We start from the raw sequence: 17161 nt of genomic DNA on the forward strand, positions 1-17161 counted from the left end.
TAATCTCAGTTCCTTTTGCTTGGCTAGTAATTGGTAATCACAAAAATGTAATGGACTGTCAGGCTCCCCTGGTGGCGCAGTGGTTGAGAGTCTGCCTGCCGATGCAGGCGACACGGGTTCATGCCCCGGTCCGGGAAGATCCCACATGCCGCGGAGTGGCTGGGCCCGTGAGCCATGGCCGCTGAGCCTGCGCATCCGGAGCCTGTGCTCCGCAACGGGAGAGGCCACAACAGTGAGAGGCCCGCATACCTTAAAAAAAAAAAAAAAAGTAAGGGACTGTTGATTACAATGAAACTAACATGAAAAATACTCTGATAAATATAAAGCAAGGGGGAAAATGATGCAAGAATTACACTTGTGGATATGAGAAAAAAATAAATGGATATGGATATCCCCCCAGGATATTGCAAATACTGTTTATTGAAAAGCAACATGGGGTTCTATGCAGTTGTAGCCAGTCCGTTTATCATTGGTCCCCCTTCCAGGACTTCAGATGAGGCAAGACCCCATCCCATTGCTTTCAGAGTCTTCCTTGTCCTTTTTGTGGAACTTGTCATGAAAAATCACACCTGTGGATGAACCATCTACCACTTTTCACAATTGACATGATGCACATATATAGGGATTATACATTTAGCAAATAAATAATCAGTCAATCCTAACAGGTAAGTAGAATTAGCACAGTTTTTGTATTTGAAAAAAGAATTAAAGAATCAGTGAATGATATAAGTCAATACACTGTATAAATGGAAACATGGAAAACATTTAATTTTGCCAGTCATCAAAGAATTGAAAACAATGATGTTGTTTAATTTATATATTAAACTATATGGAAAAAAACTAAAGACAATTGTCTGTTGAAACTGTTGAAATTATACATTACTGATGGCTGTGTAAATTGGTGCTATGATGATTTTTGAAGGTAATTTAGTAATACATTTTAAGTGCCACAAAATTTTTTGTATCTTTTGACTTTAAATAAATTTCTAAAAGTAGAATGACTAAGGAATTAAGCCCCCAAATGGAAAGACTATATATGTAGATGTTCATTTTGGCCTCACTCATAATAGTGAAATAGTGGAAATAAGTGATACATTACAGGAATAGTTAAATAAATTGTGATGTTTCAGCATATTGAAACATTGTGTTTAGACAAAATAGTAATTTTAAAGAGTTAAGTAGCAGCTTAGGACAATGCTTATATAATATTGGGTGAAAACAAAATTCAGATTATGTCTATGGTGAATAGAACTCAAATTATTTCTGGACTCTTTGCAAAAGAAATACAAAATAAAACACAGTTATTGAGTGTGGTAGCATTTGATTAATTACAGTTTTTTTTTGTTTCTGCAATAAAATAGTTTTCAGACATATTTTTAAAACATTGAACATTTTCTGCTTCCTCTCCCATCAATAATCACTACCTAAACCCTTTGGGAAGCAAGGGGCAAGAACTAGATAAAGAAGCAGATTGGCCTTGCAGATCAGATGGGAATATTTAGATACCAGGAAAGAGGAAAGGATAAATTGTGAATAGTCCATTTAATTTTTTTTTTTACTTCATCATAGTCTCCGTACTACCTGCTCCCATATCAATGTTGTCTTTAAGCAGCAGTGTGCCATAATGGATTCAGCACAGGGTTTAGGTCAGAAGGCTGATGCAGTTCTGAATCTATCACTTGTTAGCTAACTGATTTTCAGCAAATAATTTAACTTATTCAACATTTTTTATTTGTAAAAAGTATTGGGTGAATTAAGATAGTATATATAAGAGATTTTTCAAAATATAAAGCTCTTTGCAAATATTGTTACTATTTTTAATAAACTTGCACGTAAGTTGAAATAGGAAAAAGATGAGATATACTTAGTAGACTGAATTTAATGGGTGTTTGGAATGTTCCTAAAAGTATTTTTCCCCGTTCGTTGCAGGGATCTTTTATTTAGCCAGGTGTATGACAAATTAAGTGAGAATTCAGTGGCCAAAGGAGTGTTTTTGGAGTGCCTTGAACCATATATTTTAAGTGATAAATTGGTGGGGATCACACCCCAGGTAATGAAAGACTTGATTGTTCATTTCCAAGATAAAAAATTGATGGAAAATGTGGAAGCCCTCATTGTACATATGGATATCACCAGCCTAGACATTCAGCAGGTGAGTTTATAGGCAGTCTACTAATTTATGGAATAAACATCATTCCTTTATTGAATATATTTATCTGACTCATCGGGCCTTACTTTGTCTTTCATCAACCCTAATTATTTTTTAGCACTTTTTGGTAAGAGGTCTCATAAACTTATATTTGTCAATATATTTCTTAGGAGTGCTCTTTACTTAAAGCTAGATTAGGAACTCCTGCAAGCCAGTAGTCTTCGGTTTCCTTGACATTCCCCAGAGCTCTTAGCATAGGGTTTATATTTGGTAGTTGCTCAGCAAATGCTTTTTGGCCTATCCTTCTTCACCAGTTTGTTTGTTCACTACTACAGTTTTCATCCTGCAAGTGAATTTCAACTATAAGCACTTCCACGTGAAAAATAGAATATTTTTACTTTTAAGTGTATGATGCCATTTCTTTTGAAAAGCTAGTTTATATGTTCAGAGTTGATAACTTTCATACAAGTTTTGAAATGCAGAGCATAGTATAAGAAGCAAACTTTAGGACATCTTAGCATGATCAGCCAGCTCATTGATAATATACCTCCAGTATATCTGAGGTCTCCACAATAAGTTTTAAGTCCTTAATTGAGGAGCAATATGTATCTGACCTAAGACACTTCACTCTTAACTCTTCATTTAACTCTTCAGTCCTAATGCTGAGCAAAGGCACAAAGGTACCAAGGTGCTGAGCCCTGTTGAACTAGAGTACGGTGGCTTACAAACTTAGAAGGACCGTTTTTTGTTTGTTTGTTTTTAATGTGCAAAATCACATGGAAATGAAGGGTTTGGAAAATGTTTATTGTTTTCTTCATGGAAGCTCTTTATGAATGGCTGTAAGTTTGCAAAGGCCAGGTCCTCTTTACATATGCCTTTCTGTCATGTGGGTAATTTGGCGTAATCTTCATGTCTGACAATAGGTCTGATGATGTGAGAGCATGTTATCAATCTAGCTTTATTTACCTATCACTGATATAAGAGAAATTTATAATTTCTTCTCCTTCCAACATTTTTAGCTTTTTCTCCAACACTAGGTAAATATTCTCTGCTCTTTTTCATGTTAAAACAACGGTTTAAACCAATCTCCCCATCAGATTCCCTTCTCTCCGTATCAAGCCTTCCCCTCCTTCCCCTTTGGCTACTGCCATATCACATTTCCCACTTGCAGCCAGATCCCTCCCTCCCTCCTTCCTTTCTTCTTTCTTTCCTTCCTCCACCCCTTTCCCTCTTTCTTTCCCACATTTCTTGAAAGCATTCTCTAGGTTGCTTCTTCCATTTCATTCACATCCTAATAATTCTTCAGCTTTACTTTCACTAGAGTCTGTAATGACCTCCAATGCTTTAGTGACCCTGGTGGACAAGGCTTATCATAAGGCTTACATTAGCAAAAAAAAGTTTGACAATAAACAGACAAACAAGTAAACAAGCCAGAAATATCGAAAACAAGTATGTTAAAAGTCAAACAGGCAGTATGATAAAGAGAGAATGAGAGGCTATCTTAGATGGGTCAGTTATAGAAAACCAAGAAAGTAACACTGAGTCTGATCAAATCTGGAATCTGAATGACAAGAAGGAATCAGTAGTGCAAAAATCTTGGAGGAGAAGATTGTTACAGGTAAAAACAACAGCTAATGCAAAAAAAAAAAAAAGATATGTGTTGGGTGCTAAAAGTTACAGATAAAAGGCAAACAGCTTGGTTGAAAGAGAGAGGTAGCCCTTTCAGGGCAAGGTACAGATTTTTCCTTTTTATTCTGAGTGCTATGGGAAATCATTAAAAGGTTTTAAGTGAGATCACTCTGATTTGCCTATAGATAACAGAATGAGGGGTGGGGGCCAAGTACAGAAGAAGCAAGGAGATTGGTTAAGAGCTGGTCCAGGAGGTAGTCCTGGCCAGAGATGATAATGGTGAGATGGAGGGAGATGGCCTGACTTTGGATACATTTTGGAGGTAGAACTGATTTGCTGATGAATTGGACCTAAAGGTGTGGAAAGAGAGAATTTAAGGCTGTTGCCTAATTTTTTGGCTTGAAAAACAAGGTGGATAGTGATTCCTTTAAGAAGATTGGAAGACTGGGGTAGGTCTAAGTTTGGGAGACAAAATCAGGAGTTGTATTTTGCCATTTTATTTTGATAGCTACTAGACATTAGGTGAAGATATCAAGTCAATGGTTGGATATATCGGTCAGAGGAGAGGTTAGGGCTGAAGCTGTAAAGAGATGTATGATCATGGCACTGGCTGAGAGGGCGGAAAGTGAGAAAAGAGAAGAGGTCCCAGAACATGCTGTTGTCTAGAAGGACTCTCCCATGACACCTCACTTCCATTTTCCCTCAGACTAGTAGTTTGTTTTCCCTTTGGCTATTCCTTATCATTATCCTTTGTTGACCTCTACTCTTCCACTTCGGTCTTCTCCTGTCACTCAGTAGTATAATATAGCTCTCGTAGGAACAGTATATAGGGTGCTCTATACTTAAGTCATCTCTATTCCTCATCCTTACTGCTCCTTCTGCCTGCAGAGCCCCTAGTTTCCACATCGGCTTTTGGCTCACATACATGTATCCGTTAGGTCCTAACTTAAATATTGCTCCCTCAGGCATGACCTTCTGAATACTCCAGACCAAGTCAAGTTCCTTTATAGACTTACCACATTTGTAAATGAACTATTTGTGTAATTGAGTATCTTCCCCAAGTCATAATTCACGCACCATTTTGTGCCCCTTCTTTTGGTGAGTGTCCAGGATGAATGGAAGTTCTGTCAGGGTAGAGAATAGTTCTGGGTTTGTCTTACCTATCACTTTATCCCCAGTGCCTAGGAGAGGACCTGAATATAGATGTTCAGTAAATATTTGTAGAACTAGTGACCAAAGGTAAGATGGATATGGAAAGGGGGAGGATAGAGAAGAAATAAAATCAGACATTGGAGGATGTTTAAAAGTAGCTATTGTACTGTTGAAAGTAACATTGAACCTACAACAGCTCTTACCCTGGCACTGTGTTTGAGTACTTCCATTTCAGTTTTTTTCAGAGAAGGAATAAGAAAAATTAGGAAAGAGAATTTAAGATCTTCCCCATTCTTAAAGCTTTGAGGAAAGTAATTGGTGAGATTTGCTCAATTGTGTGAACCAAGCAACTTTTCCTTTTTACAGGTAGTTCTCATGTGTTGGGAAAATCGGCTATACGATGCTATGATTTATGTCTACAACAGAGGCATGAATGAATTTATTAGTCCAATGGAGGTAAGATACATTCTAACTTATATGCATATTTAATACTGTCTATTAATGTTTTTTCTCTTCTCTCCATTTGCTTTGAATAGTTTGTTTTCATCCAATCACTTTAAAATTTCTTGTATGAGCTATTTGTAATGAGGTGGATAGACCTAGAGTCTGTCATACAGAGTGAAGTAAGTCAGAAAGAAAAAGACAAATACCGTATGCTAACACATACATATGGAATTTAAGAAAAAAAAAATGTCATGAAGAACCTAGGGGTAAGGCAGGAATAAAGACGCAGACCTCCTAGAGAACGGACTTGAGGTTATGGGGAGGGGGAAGGGTGAGCTGTGACAGGGCGAGAGAGAGTCATGGACATATACACACTAACAAACGTGGTAAGGTAGATAGCTAGTTGGAAGCAGCCGCATGGCACAGGGAGATTGGCTTGGTGCTTTGTGACAGCCTGGAGGGGTGGGATAGGGAGGGTGGGAGGGAGGGAGACGCAAGAGGGAAGAGATATGGGAACATATGTATATGTATAACTGATTCACTTTGTTATAAAGCAGAAACTAACACACCCTTGTAAAGCAATTATACCCCAATAAAGATGTTAAAAGAAAAAAAAAAATTTCTTGTAGATTTATTAGACTTGCACCCATTGTTGTTTAGGACTTTAGATAGTCTTTAGTTTTATACCTTCTACTATTGCTTTCTTCTTTATCTGCAAAAGTAGGTATTTAAATCCCAGGGAATGATAGATAAAATTAAAAGCCCAGATAGATAAAATTAAAAGCCCATTAGACTTTAAGATTTTTTCTAAAAAATTTTGATATTATTATAGCTTTTCCAAAAGGTATAAGAAATTCATTATATATATTTACTGTATAGAGTAATGGAACTATTGAGTAATATTATTTTGTAGATATATTCTTCTAGGGGAAGGTCCTGAAAATGGTGGGAGGTCATGATTTGCCAATTGCTAATTTGTTGCTTTTCCTATCTCAGAATTTTATAGCATTCATTATAATTTCTTATTCTCCTTACCATTAGAAGAGAGCATCTGAAAAGCATTTGGGCTTATTTTAAAAAGAATCAAACCCATCTTCATCGTGTTATTTCCCTTAAATTTATAGACAGAATTATGGGTTATGGATTGTGGGTCCATGTCGTGCCCTGCTAGCCCATTGCTTTATTACAGTGACTTCATTACCTGGATCAGAAGACCCAGGCTTCTCCTGAAGGCATCCACTCAACTTTTTTGCATATTTAATGGACATCCAAAACCATCTCCAGTATTAAGTCAGCAGTCATTCTATGATATTTCAGTCTTCTTTAAATATATTTAGCTTGGTAGGTGAATCTCCCGCTAATTCATAACTCCTTCAATTTTGGCTGTACTTCTTGTCTCTTGGTCATTTTCCAAATGAGTGCCACAGCCCTCCCCACTGGTTTTGACCTTGACTGTCTATTTCAGATAAGTATTTTTAACATTTGCACACCTCTTAGCTGACTCTTCAGTGAGGTCCATGACCTGCACGCATGCAAAAATGTTCTCCATCCCACTATTAAACCACAATTAGGAAGAATTAATGCAGTTTCTAGTTTCTCTCAAAATAATCTGTGAAAACAGATTCTAATTTGATGCATTCTATGTTGATGAAAATGGTTGTGGGGTTTTTGGTTATTGTTGCTTTTGAAGTTTTTGTTTTGTGTGGATTTTTTATTCCTCAAAATCTGGTTTGCATTTATAGCTATGCATCTCAGATGGAACACTTTTCTATTGACGTTGCCTTGTTTTGTGTTGAGTAGTTTTCAAGTTAATGACTTTCAGCAGGAGCTTGGTATTTGTTATTAAATAGTCATTTGGAGATTTTAGCAGTGGGAAGTTAGATGCATCCTGTGATTGCTCTTTTATAATTCTCTGCCTATAAAAGAGATCACTGTTCAGTGTTTAAAGTTTAGCTATTTCAGTTTAAAGAGATTTAAACTGAAAATCACAGTGATTTACCAGTGATCCTACTAAAACAGTTCATGTCCACATTTAGTCATTTCAGTTTAAGGTCCATATATATATATATATATATATATATATATATATATATATATATATATAAAACTAAATCTTTCTGCTGTACACCTGAAACTAACACAACATTGTAAATCAACTATACTCCAATATAAAATAAAAATTAAAAAAAAAGAGGAACTGTAGTGCCTTTTGAAATTTTCTATATTTTCTAGAATGAAAGACAGTGTCATCATACTTGAGATGACTACCATAGTTTCTGAAATCTTTAGTTCTAGTTTTGGCTGCTTCTGAGTGCCTTGTGTTGGGAGGAACAACTTTTCCTCTACCACCTGAAACCCGAATGGTGGGGAGAGAGCTGCGAATGAACTGACAACAGGAGAAAAGACAAGGTTTATTCACAGTTGTACTGGGAGCACGCAGAAATGAGTAAATCATTGAACAACCAGAGAAGTAAAGGTTTATATACCAGTTTAACGAAATTTGGGGTGTGAGGGAGGGATTTAGGTTTTCCTTGGAAAATATGAATAGTTTTATTGAGCTTTTTGTTGCTAATGCACAGCTGGTTTTGCACCACCTCCCAGTGCTAAGGGTCAATCTTCTCCTAAATAGGAAACTCCCTCCCAGGAAGGCCAACATAGTTTTGCCATTAATCTTATGTTTTCAGGGGCTCTGCTTACATTTAGGTGTTTGTTTCTATGGCTGCTGACTGTTCACATGTTTTCAGCTTAAAGTAATCTTACCCTTTTGGTGGGCTATTAATCCCTTGACTTGCTTACTATTTTTTAAAGAATAAAGCATTTTTAGGAACCTAAGGATATCTTATATTAGAAATAATGATCTCAACAAGGACCTTCTTCTAACTGGTGTTTATTAAATGGTTTCTTTCAGTGAGGAATAGAACAATAATGATTTCCCAGTGATCCTACGAAAACAGTTCATGTCCACATTAAGAGTTTTTATATTTAATCTTAATAGCAAATGACTAATTCAATCAGAGAAAGGTGATTAATAGCATAAGATTTAGATTATTTTTTAAAATATTTTTTTAAGATGATGTTGTTTTCCTATTAATTTTTATGCAGAAACTTTTCAGAGTCATTGCACCTCCTTTGAATGCAGGAAAGACGCTAACAGGTATTAATTTTATAAGCCTTTCTTTCTCTTTAAAAATATTATTTAAATAACAAAATTCACCAATTTTATGCGTACAGTGTGAACTTTGATAATCGTACATGATCATGTAACCACCACCATAATCAAATTTTAGAAGGAGCAATATAGTTCCTTCACACTAAAAAGTTTGCTCCTGTCCCTTGTACTCTAACCTTTCCCCACAGTCCCATCTTCAGGCGATCACTGATCTACTTTCCTTTACTGCTATTCATGTAAGTAGAATCATACACTATGTAATCTTAATCTTGGTGTTTTATTTCTTTCACTTAGCTTAATGTTTTTTAAATTCATCCATGTCGTTGCATATATTATTTTGTTCCCTTTAATTGCTTAATGGTATGCCATGGGTTGGATGTACTGTTGTTTATCTGTTAACCAGTTGAAGGACATTGGAGTTGCTTCTGGATTGGAGTTATTATAAGTAATGCTGCTACGTTTGCGAATGAGTTTTGTTATGTTTTGTTTTTAATTAAACTTTTTATTATGAGGAAATTGTAGATTCACATGCAGTTGTATGAAATGACACAAGAGATCCAGTATACTGTTTACCCATTTTCCCTCAGTGATAACATCTTGCAAACCTAAAGCACATCCAGATATTCACAACCAGATATTCGCATTGATAAAGTCACGATACAGAACAGTTTCATCACCACAGGTGTCCTTATGTTGTCCTTATCCTCCATCGCTGACCCCTAGCTATGAATAAGTTTCTGTGTGGGCATATGTGTTCATTCTTCTTGGGCAACTACCTAGAATGGAATGGATGGATTGTATGGTAAATGTATGTTTTACTTTCTAAGGCACTACTATTTGGTTTTTCAAACTGGCTGTACCATTTTGCATTCCCATCAGCAATATATGAGAGTTCTGATAGCTCCATATCCTTGCAGGCACTTGGTACTGTCAATCTTTTTACATCTTTGAAAAATTTTATCCATTCTAGTGGATTTAAATTTTTATTTTCATGGTGGTTAGTAATGTTCAGCATCTTTTCATGCGCTCTTGCCCATTCACGTATCTTTTTTGCGAATCATCTGTTTAAATCTTTTAGCACTTTTTAGAAGGGTAGGGAAGAGGTGTTATTTGACTTCATATTATTGAGTTCTAGGCATGTGAACTCCCCACCAGAGCCTGTAAGAGTTCTTTATGTAGTCTGGATACAAGACATTTTAAAATATGTGTTTCGCAAAAATTTTCTCCCAGTCCATTGCTTACCGTTTTGTTTTTTTAACCATGTTTTTCAAAGAACAAAAGTTTTTAATCTTCATGAGGTCCATTTAATTTTTTTTTTTTTTCAGTAGTTTTAGACCTTTGGTGTTCCGGTTAAGAAATCTTTGTCCAACTCAACATCATAAAGATTTTATCCTTTGTTTTCTTCTAGTTTTAACACTTGTATTTAGGTTTATAATCCATTTTGAGTTAATTTTCATATATGATGCAAGGTCAAGTTCAAGGGCTTTTCCCTGTACAGTTATCGGTTCCTTTACCATTTTTTTGAAAAGATTATCTTGTTTCTATTGAATTACCTGTACACCTTTTTTGTAAAAAAAATTTTTGCTAAAAATTGATTTTTGCAAAAATCAACTGACCATATAAGTATGGGTCTATTTCTGTGCTCTCTGCTATGTTCCATGGGTCTATATGTCTATACTTATGCCAATAATATACTGTCTTGGTTGTAACTTTGTAGTAAGTCTTGAAATCAGGTACCTTAAGTCTTCCAACTTTTTTTTTTTTTTCCCAAAATTGGTTTAGCTAGTCTATGTCCTTTGCCTTTCTGTATGAACTTTAAAATGAACTCAGCAGTTCTTTTTAAAAAGCTTATTTGAATTTTGTTTGGGATTGCATTGATTCTATAGGTTAATTTGGGGAGGATTGCTATCTTAATGCAGAGGCTTCTATGAATATGATATATTTTCCATTTATTTTGGTCTTTTAAAATCAGTTTGCTTTCTCAACTTCTGCAGAAAGACAGCTGGATTTTGATAAGGATTGCTTTGAATTGACAGATCAATTTGGGGAGTGTTGCTATCTTAGCATTATTACATCTTCCAGTCCGTGAACACAGTATATCTTTCCATTTATTTGGTCTTATTTAATTTCTTTCAGCAATGTTTTTGCAGTTTTCAGTGTACAAGTCATATACTTCTTTTGCTGAATCTATTCCTAGTTTATTCAGTTTGATGCTATTATAAATGGATTTTTTAAAAAAATTCCTTTTCAGAATGTTCATTGGTAGTGTATAGGAATAATTTTTTTTTTTTTAATGTCCGCACCACGCAGCTTGTGGGATCTTAGTTCCCTGACCAGGGGTTTGAACCTGGGCTCCGGCAGTGAGTGCTGAGTCCTAACCACTGGAATGCCAGGGAATTCCCAATAAATTTGATTTTTATATTGATCTTGTATCCTGCATCGTTGCTGAATTCATTCATTAGTTCTAATTTTTTTAATGGATTCTTTAGAATTTTCTCATGTATAAGATCATGTCATCTGTAAATAGTGTTAGTTTTACTTCTTCCTTTCTAATCTGGATTTCTTTTATTTTTCTTCCCTAATTGGCCTGGATAGAACCTCCAATACAGTGTTGAACAGAATTGGCAAGAGTGGACATCCTTATCTTTTTTCTTTTCTCCTAAGGGGAAAGCATTCAGTTTTTCACCATTAAATATGACATTAACTGTGGATTTTTCATAGATGGCTTTATTTTGAGAAAGTTGCCTTCTGTTCCTAGTTTGTTAAGTATTTTTAACATCGAAGGGTTGGATTTTATCAAATGCTTTTTTCTGCATCTATTAACATAATCTTGTTTATTTTATTGATACAGTTTATAAGCTTGATTGATTTTTGATTTCTGTTAAGTCAGTCTTACATTCTTGGAATAAATCCTGCTTGGTCACGGGGTATAATCTTTTTTATATGTTGTTGGGTTGAGTTTGCTAATATTTGTTTTGAGAATTTTTTATGGCTATCTTAATAAAGGATATTGTTCTATAGTTTTCTTTTCATATCTTTTTTTTTTTTTTTTGGTCTTGGTATCAAGTATACTTGGTATCTTTGTATACTTGCCTCATGGAATGAGTTAGGAAGTGTTCACTCTTCTGTCTTTTGGAAGAGGTTTTGAAGGATTCGTATTAATTCTTTAAATATACAGTAGAATTCATTAGTGAAGCCATGTGAGCCAGGGATATTCTTTGTTTGAAGTTTTCAAATTACTAGTTCAGTCTCTGCTTGTTAAGTCTATTCAGATTATCCATTTCTTCTTGAGCCGGTTTTGGTAGTTTGCGGATTTCTAGGAATTTGTCCATTTAATCTGTTGTCTAATTTGTTGGCATATAGTGTTTATGTTATTCTCTTATAATTCCTTTTATTTTTATAAGGTCTATAGTGATGTCTCTTATTACTAATTTTCGTAATTTGAGTCTTCTCTCTTCTTTTCATGGTCTGTCTAGCTAATGGTTTGTCAATTTTATTGTTTTTTTCAAAGAACCAAATTCTGATTTTATTGATATTCTTTATTTTTCTTTCCTCTTTCATTTATTTCTGCTTAGTCTTATTACTTCCTTCATCTTGCTTTGGGTTTTTTTGTTGTTGTCGTTTTTTTTTTAAGTTTCTTGAGGTGAAAGTCTAGATTATTGATTTGAAATCTTTCCTCTATTAAAATAGGTGTTTACAGCTGCAGCTATCTCTCTAAGCAATGCTTTAGCTGCGTCCCATAAGTTGTGGTATGTAGTGTCTTCATTTTCATTCATCTCAAAGTATTTTCTAATTTCCCTTGTGATATTGGTTATTTAGAAGTATGCTGTTTAATTCCCACATATTTGTGAATTTATCACATTTCTTTCTGATACTGATTTCTAATTTCATTCCATTGCAGTTAGAGAAAATACTTTGTATGGTTTCTGTTTTTTTTAATTTATTGAAACTTATAATATAGCCTAATGTAAAGCCTATTCTGGAGAATATTCCAAGTGCATTTGAAAATAATGTGTTGAATGTGTTTTGTTGTTGAGTGGAATGTTCTATAGATGTCTTCTAAGTTTAGTCGGCTTATAGTTTCATTCAAAACTTCTCTTTCCTGTTCCTCTTTTGCTAATTGTTCTATCCATTATTGAAAGAGGAGTATTGAAGCATCTAAATGTTATTGTTGAAATGTCTCTTTCTCACTCTAGGTCTGTCAGCTTTTGCTTCATTTTATTTTGGGGTTTCTAATGCTCTGGCAGACAGTTCACAGTTCTGCCTTATTAGCCTTTACTTCCTGCTTATGCAAATCCTCAAAGTCATCCATAGGTTGTAGGCCTTTGCAGGTCTTTCCTGCGTATGTCCACAGCCCTGTACATGTACATGTCCTTCTAGAGTTCCAGAAATATGTTGGAGCTTTTGAAAGCCCCTGCAGACCTCTCATTCTCCAGTTTTTCCTTTTAAGGTTTTTGGTGGGTCTCTGATTAGTCTCTTCTGGAGGCACTGCCTCTGGCACCTGTAAAGTTAAATAATGTGCCTTGGGGATAGGGCTGTTTGCTTAGAGTAAGCTCTGAGTCAGGACAAAAAAAAAGACAAGCCCTGAGAATGGAGCTGTTGAGTGAGCTGCCACATAGGTTAGATAGTGACAGTTCTCTTAAGGATGGGCTTTTGGGGAGCTCCAAACCCATTTTGCCCCCTGGAGTGGTTGCTAGGTTGCTGGTGTTCACAGCTACCATAGCTGCAAGGCGGTTGGTTTCAAAGCTACGGTGAAGCTGGGGGAAGGGGGATGGGACTAGGTAATGTTAAGCCACCATGAAGCTCACAGTTCTTACTGAGATTCAGGCATTTTTCTTGAATAAACATTCTGTGGATTATTGCAAGCCTTCAGTTAATTTCAAGAGTTCTGGAAAAGTTGATTTTGACTGTTTCTGCCAGTATTCTCTTTGCTTTCATGGAGGAGCAGATTATTGAAGGTTCTTCCTCCACCATCTCATAGGTCAGTCCCTCTGGGTTTTGGTTTTGTTTGGTTTGCTCTTTTTTCCTCTCTGTTCTTCTCCTTGGATGATTTCTATTGCTCTACTTTCAGGTTCACGCTTTGATGTAAACTCAGCTGTTAAATACACTCAGTGCATTTTTATCTTCCACAATCGTATTTTTCAGTTCTGTAACTTTTATTTGGTTCTTTTTTTTATTGTTTCTGTTTCTTTCCTGCATCTCTTCATTTATCTGTTCAAATTTTCATGCATTGAAACATGTTTTGTTTCATTGAGGATAAATATAATAGTTGATTTAAAATTCTTATCAGTTCTAACATTTTGTTCATTTCAGGATTGGACTTGATTTTCTTTTCTTTTAAGAAAAATATGTTTTATTTTCTTGTTCCTTCACATGTTGGGTAAGTTTAGATTGTATCCTGGATATTTGAATGTTACATTATGGAGATTCTGGGTTCTGTTATTTTTCTTCACTGAGAATTTTTTCTCTTTATTTTATCAGGTAATTTTCTTGGCTGGGCTTGAATTGCAGGCTCTTTCTATTGTGGCTTTCTCCTGTGTCTCCAGTCTCTTCTCAAAAGGTCCTTTGTCTTTAGCTGGTCTGCTTTGATTCTGTCCCACGTGTGTGGCTTAGGGATCAGTCAGTGATGAAGGTAGTCAAGTTTGAGGATCCTCTTTCTGGCTTTCTTTTTGCAAGATTCTGCCAGTCTGTTTACTGTTCACATGTCCTACCTTCTCTATTTCCCCAACCAGAAAAATTGCTGGTTTTCCCATGTGAGCCCCCAGCTGCTGCTGTGCTTGCCACACAGACTGCACTTAGTCAGAGGCTGAAAGCCTGTGATGGTAATTTACTTGTATACCTCCCTGTGTCCTCTCCTCTGAGCACATGAACTCCACAGCAGAGCCTGTCTGCTTCTCTTCACACTTCAGGACCTTCAGGGAGGGAACTCCAGTCGTGGTTCTGGCTTTTTCTGTATGGCTGAGCTGCTTTGACTATTGTTTGTACATGGTGGTTTAGGGATCAGTCACGGATGTGGGTAGATAGTTTGGAGATCCCCTCTTTGACTCGTTCCCTTTTGGGCTTCCCCTAGTCTCTTCCACATTCATGGTTTCCTGGCTTCACTTTTCTGGTCCCCTGTGCCAGAAAGATTAGGAGTTCTCCATCCCCCACCGCCTCTGTGTGAAGTTACTTGTGAGTGTGAACTCCCTGCCAGACTTGTCTACTTCTATTCCCTCTTCAGTAGCTTCAGGTAGCGTTTCGTATTATGTCCAGGTTTTGTAGGGTTTTTTTCTGTAAGGACAGGAGCACAGAGGATAATTTGGTAGAGTCTTAGTCCCTCTTTAGTCTTAGTCCGTTTTCAGTTGCCCTGAAACTAATCCTTTTGAAACAAACTTGAAAATTGTCTTCCACATAATATATGTAGCAGAAGTTAAAGTAGACTATTAAGAACTCCAACCAACAAGGACCTACTTTAAAAAAAAAAAAAGACTATTAAGAATTCCAAACGGAGTGGATGAGCTTTTGCAACAGAAAATTGTCTAAAAAAAGATTTTGGGGAGAGAAAAGTAGAAAGGGGGTCAGGAAAATTAAATACTGTGTCAATTCAGTATATATTTACCAAGCATTTCCATGTTCCAGATACTGTGCTGGATGCTAGGAACACAGAGATAGACAGACTCCATGCCCTTGAACTCATAGTAATGGAATAATGGAGATGGATATGTTAAACAAGTAAATTTAACTCTCTCCAGGAATATCGTGAGCTAGATGCATCCTATCTGAGATTTCTAGCAATAAAGGTTTATCTAATTAGCCAATAAACATGAACGTGTTATATCTGTAAAGTGACTGCTACCATGTACCATGCTAATTGAGTTGGATCAAGTAACATTTGGGACTTCTGGTTTTTGGTCTGGCAGAGAAAGAATTTAGAAGTCACCACTCTGTCCTACCAACAAGTAAAAAGCTCAACAAACTGAAAAATCAACAATTCTTCTTAGGTCTGCCAGAGAAGTAAGGTCACAGGCCAAACCATTGCACCAAAAACTAGAGAGACAGGCAGATGCAGAGAATCACAACTGACAGGATCAGACATCTCTGCAGGAACCAGTGCTAGGGTAGGAAAATCTGAACTGCAATTGATGGTTTGTTGCAGGCTCAATGTGAACAAGTCTGAAATTTAAAAACTCCAGGAGGACCCAGTCATAGGGAAGCCTCCACACTTTTGTGAAATTTACCTCCAGGACTGCTACTGGCTTCTCACAGTGATCATCAGAGAAAAATCCCTTGTGCTTCTGCAGGGGGATGGGGGAAAGGAACCATTTTGAAATATGTCAGAGTATTCTGTGTTTCTTAACTAAAGCCGGCCTTCAGGAAACACTATTTTGCTGAAGCTTGACCTGCTGTGGGTTTATCAGAGCTGAACTTACCTGGGAGAAGGAAAATACCCAACTCCAACACCTTCAACCCATTCTGTCCACCTAAGGGGGAAAAAAACTGAGAAGCAGGGTCACAGGTTTACCAAAAGACTGAGACCTAATCAAGACTATAGAACACTTCCCTCTCTTCACACCTTACTACCACATTACTAAAGATATATTTACTGTAGTGCCTTTTACCCAGTGCATCATGTGTGCCTTTCAAAAATTACAAGGCAAATTAAAAGGCAAAAAAGTTGAAGAGTTTGAAGTTTGCAGAGACGGAACAAACATCAAAACTAGACTTAGATGTGGCAGGAGTATTGGAATTATTAGACCAGGAATTAAAAAAAATACTATGATTAATATATTAAGGGATTTAATGGAAAAAGTAGACAACATGCAAGAACAGGTGGATAATATAAGCAGAGAGATGGAAATTCTAAGAAAGAATCAAAAATAAATGTTAAACATCAAAAACAATGTAGCAGAAGTGAAGAATGCCTTTGATGGTCTCATTAGTAGACTAGACACACATCTGGGGAAAGAATCTCTGAGCTTGGGGATATAGCATTAGAAAGTTCTAGAACTGAAAAGCAAAGAGAAGAATACTGAAAAAAAAGTAGAACAGAATATCCAAGAACTATAGGACAATTACAAAATGTGTAACATACACGTAATGGGAATATCAGAAGGAGAAGAAAGGGAGAAAGGAACAGAAGCAATGTTTGAAACAATAATGACTGAGGATTTCCCCAGATTAATGTCAGACACCAAACCATAGATCCAGGAAGCTTAGAGTACACCAAGCAGGATAAATAGGAAAAAAAAAAAAAGAGAGAAAACAAAACAAAAAACCCTACAAGTAGGCATGTATTCAAACAGCAGAAAATAAAAGGTAAAGAGAGAATAAAATATTTAAGGTTTTGAGAGAAAAACCCACCAACATAGAATTTTGTACCCTGAGGAATTCTTCAAAAGCAGAAGAGAAATAAAGACTTTCTCAGACAAACAAAAATTGAGGGAATTTGTTACCAATAGAAATGTCTTGCAAGAAATGTTAAAAGAAGTTCTTTAGAGAGAAAGAAAATAATATAGATAAGAAATCTGGATCCAAGAAGGGAGGAGCATCAGAGAATGATTAGTAAAGGTAGAATAAAAACTTACATTTTTCTTACTCTTAATTGAGCCATCAGATAACACTTTATTCAAAATAATAAT

The 17161-nt window shown here is 36.1% G+C and overlaps 1 protein-coding gene and 1 long non-coding RNA gene across 4 annotated transcripts in view; one reads left to right on the forward strand and one right to left on the reverse strand.

Moving 5' to 3' along the window:
* Window positions 1-17161, forward strand: part of VPS8 (VPS8 subunit of CORVET complex) — a 300406-nt gene that overhangs the window by 110160 nt on the left and 173085 nt on the right. For all 3 annotated transcript variants that reach the window (XM_049709893.1, XM_049709894.1, XM_033403195.2), the window contains exons 22-24: window positions 1930-2152; window positions 5297-5386; window positions 8477-8528. In XM_049709893.1, coding sequence (XP_049565850.1) covers window positions 1930-2152; window positions 5297-5386; window positions 8477-8528 — 365 coding nt within the window. The remainder of the gene's footprint in view (window positions 1-1929; window positions 2153-5296; window positions 5387-8476; window positions 8529-17161) is intronic.
* Window positions 1-17161, reverse strand: part of LOC125964429 (uncharacterized) — a 190432-nt gene that overhangs the window by 42779 nt on the left and 130492 nt on the right. The gene's annotated exons all lie outside the window — the stretch shown is intronic.

This window comes from Orcinus orca, chromosome 5 (genome assembly GCF_937001465.1).
Source record: "Orcinus orca chromosome 5, mOrcOrc1.1, whole genome shotgun sequence".
In the NCBI taxonomy this organism is placed as follows: Eukaryota; Metazoa; Chordata; class Mammalia; order Artiodactyla; family Delphinidae; genus Orcinus; species Orcinus orca.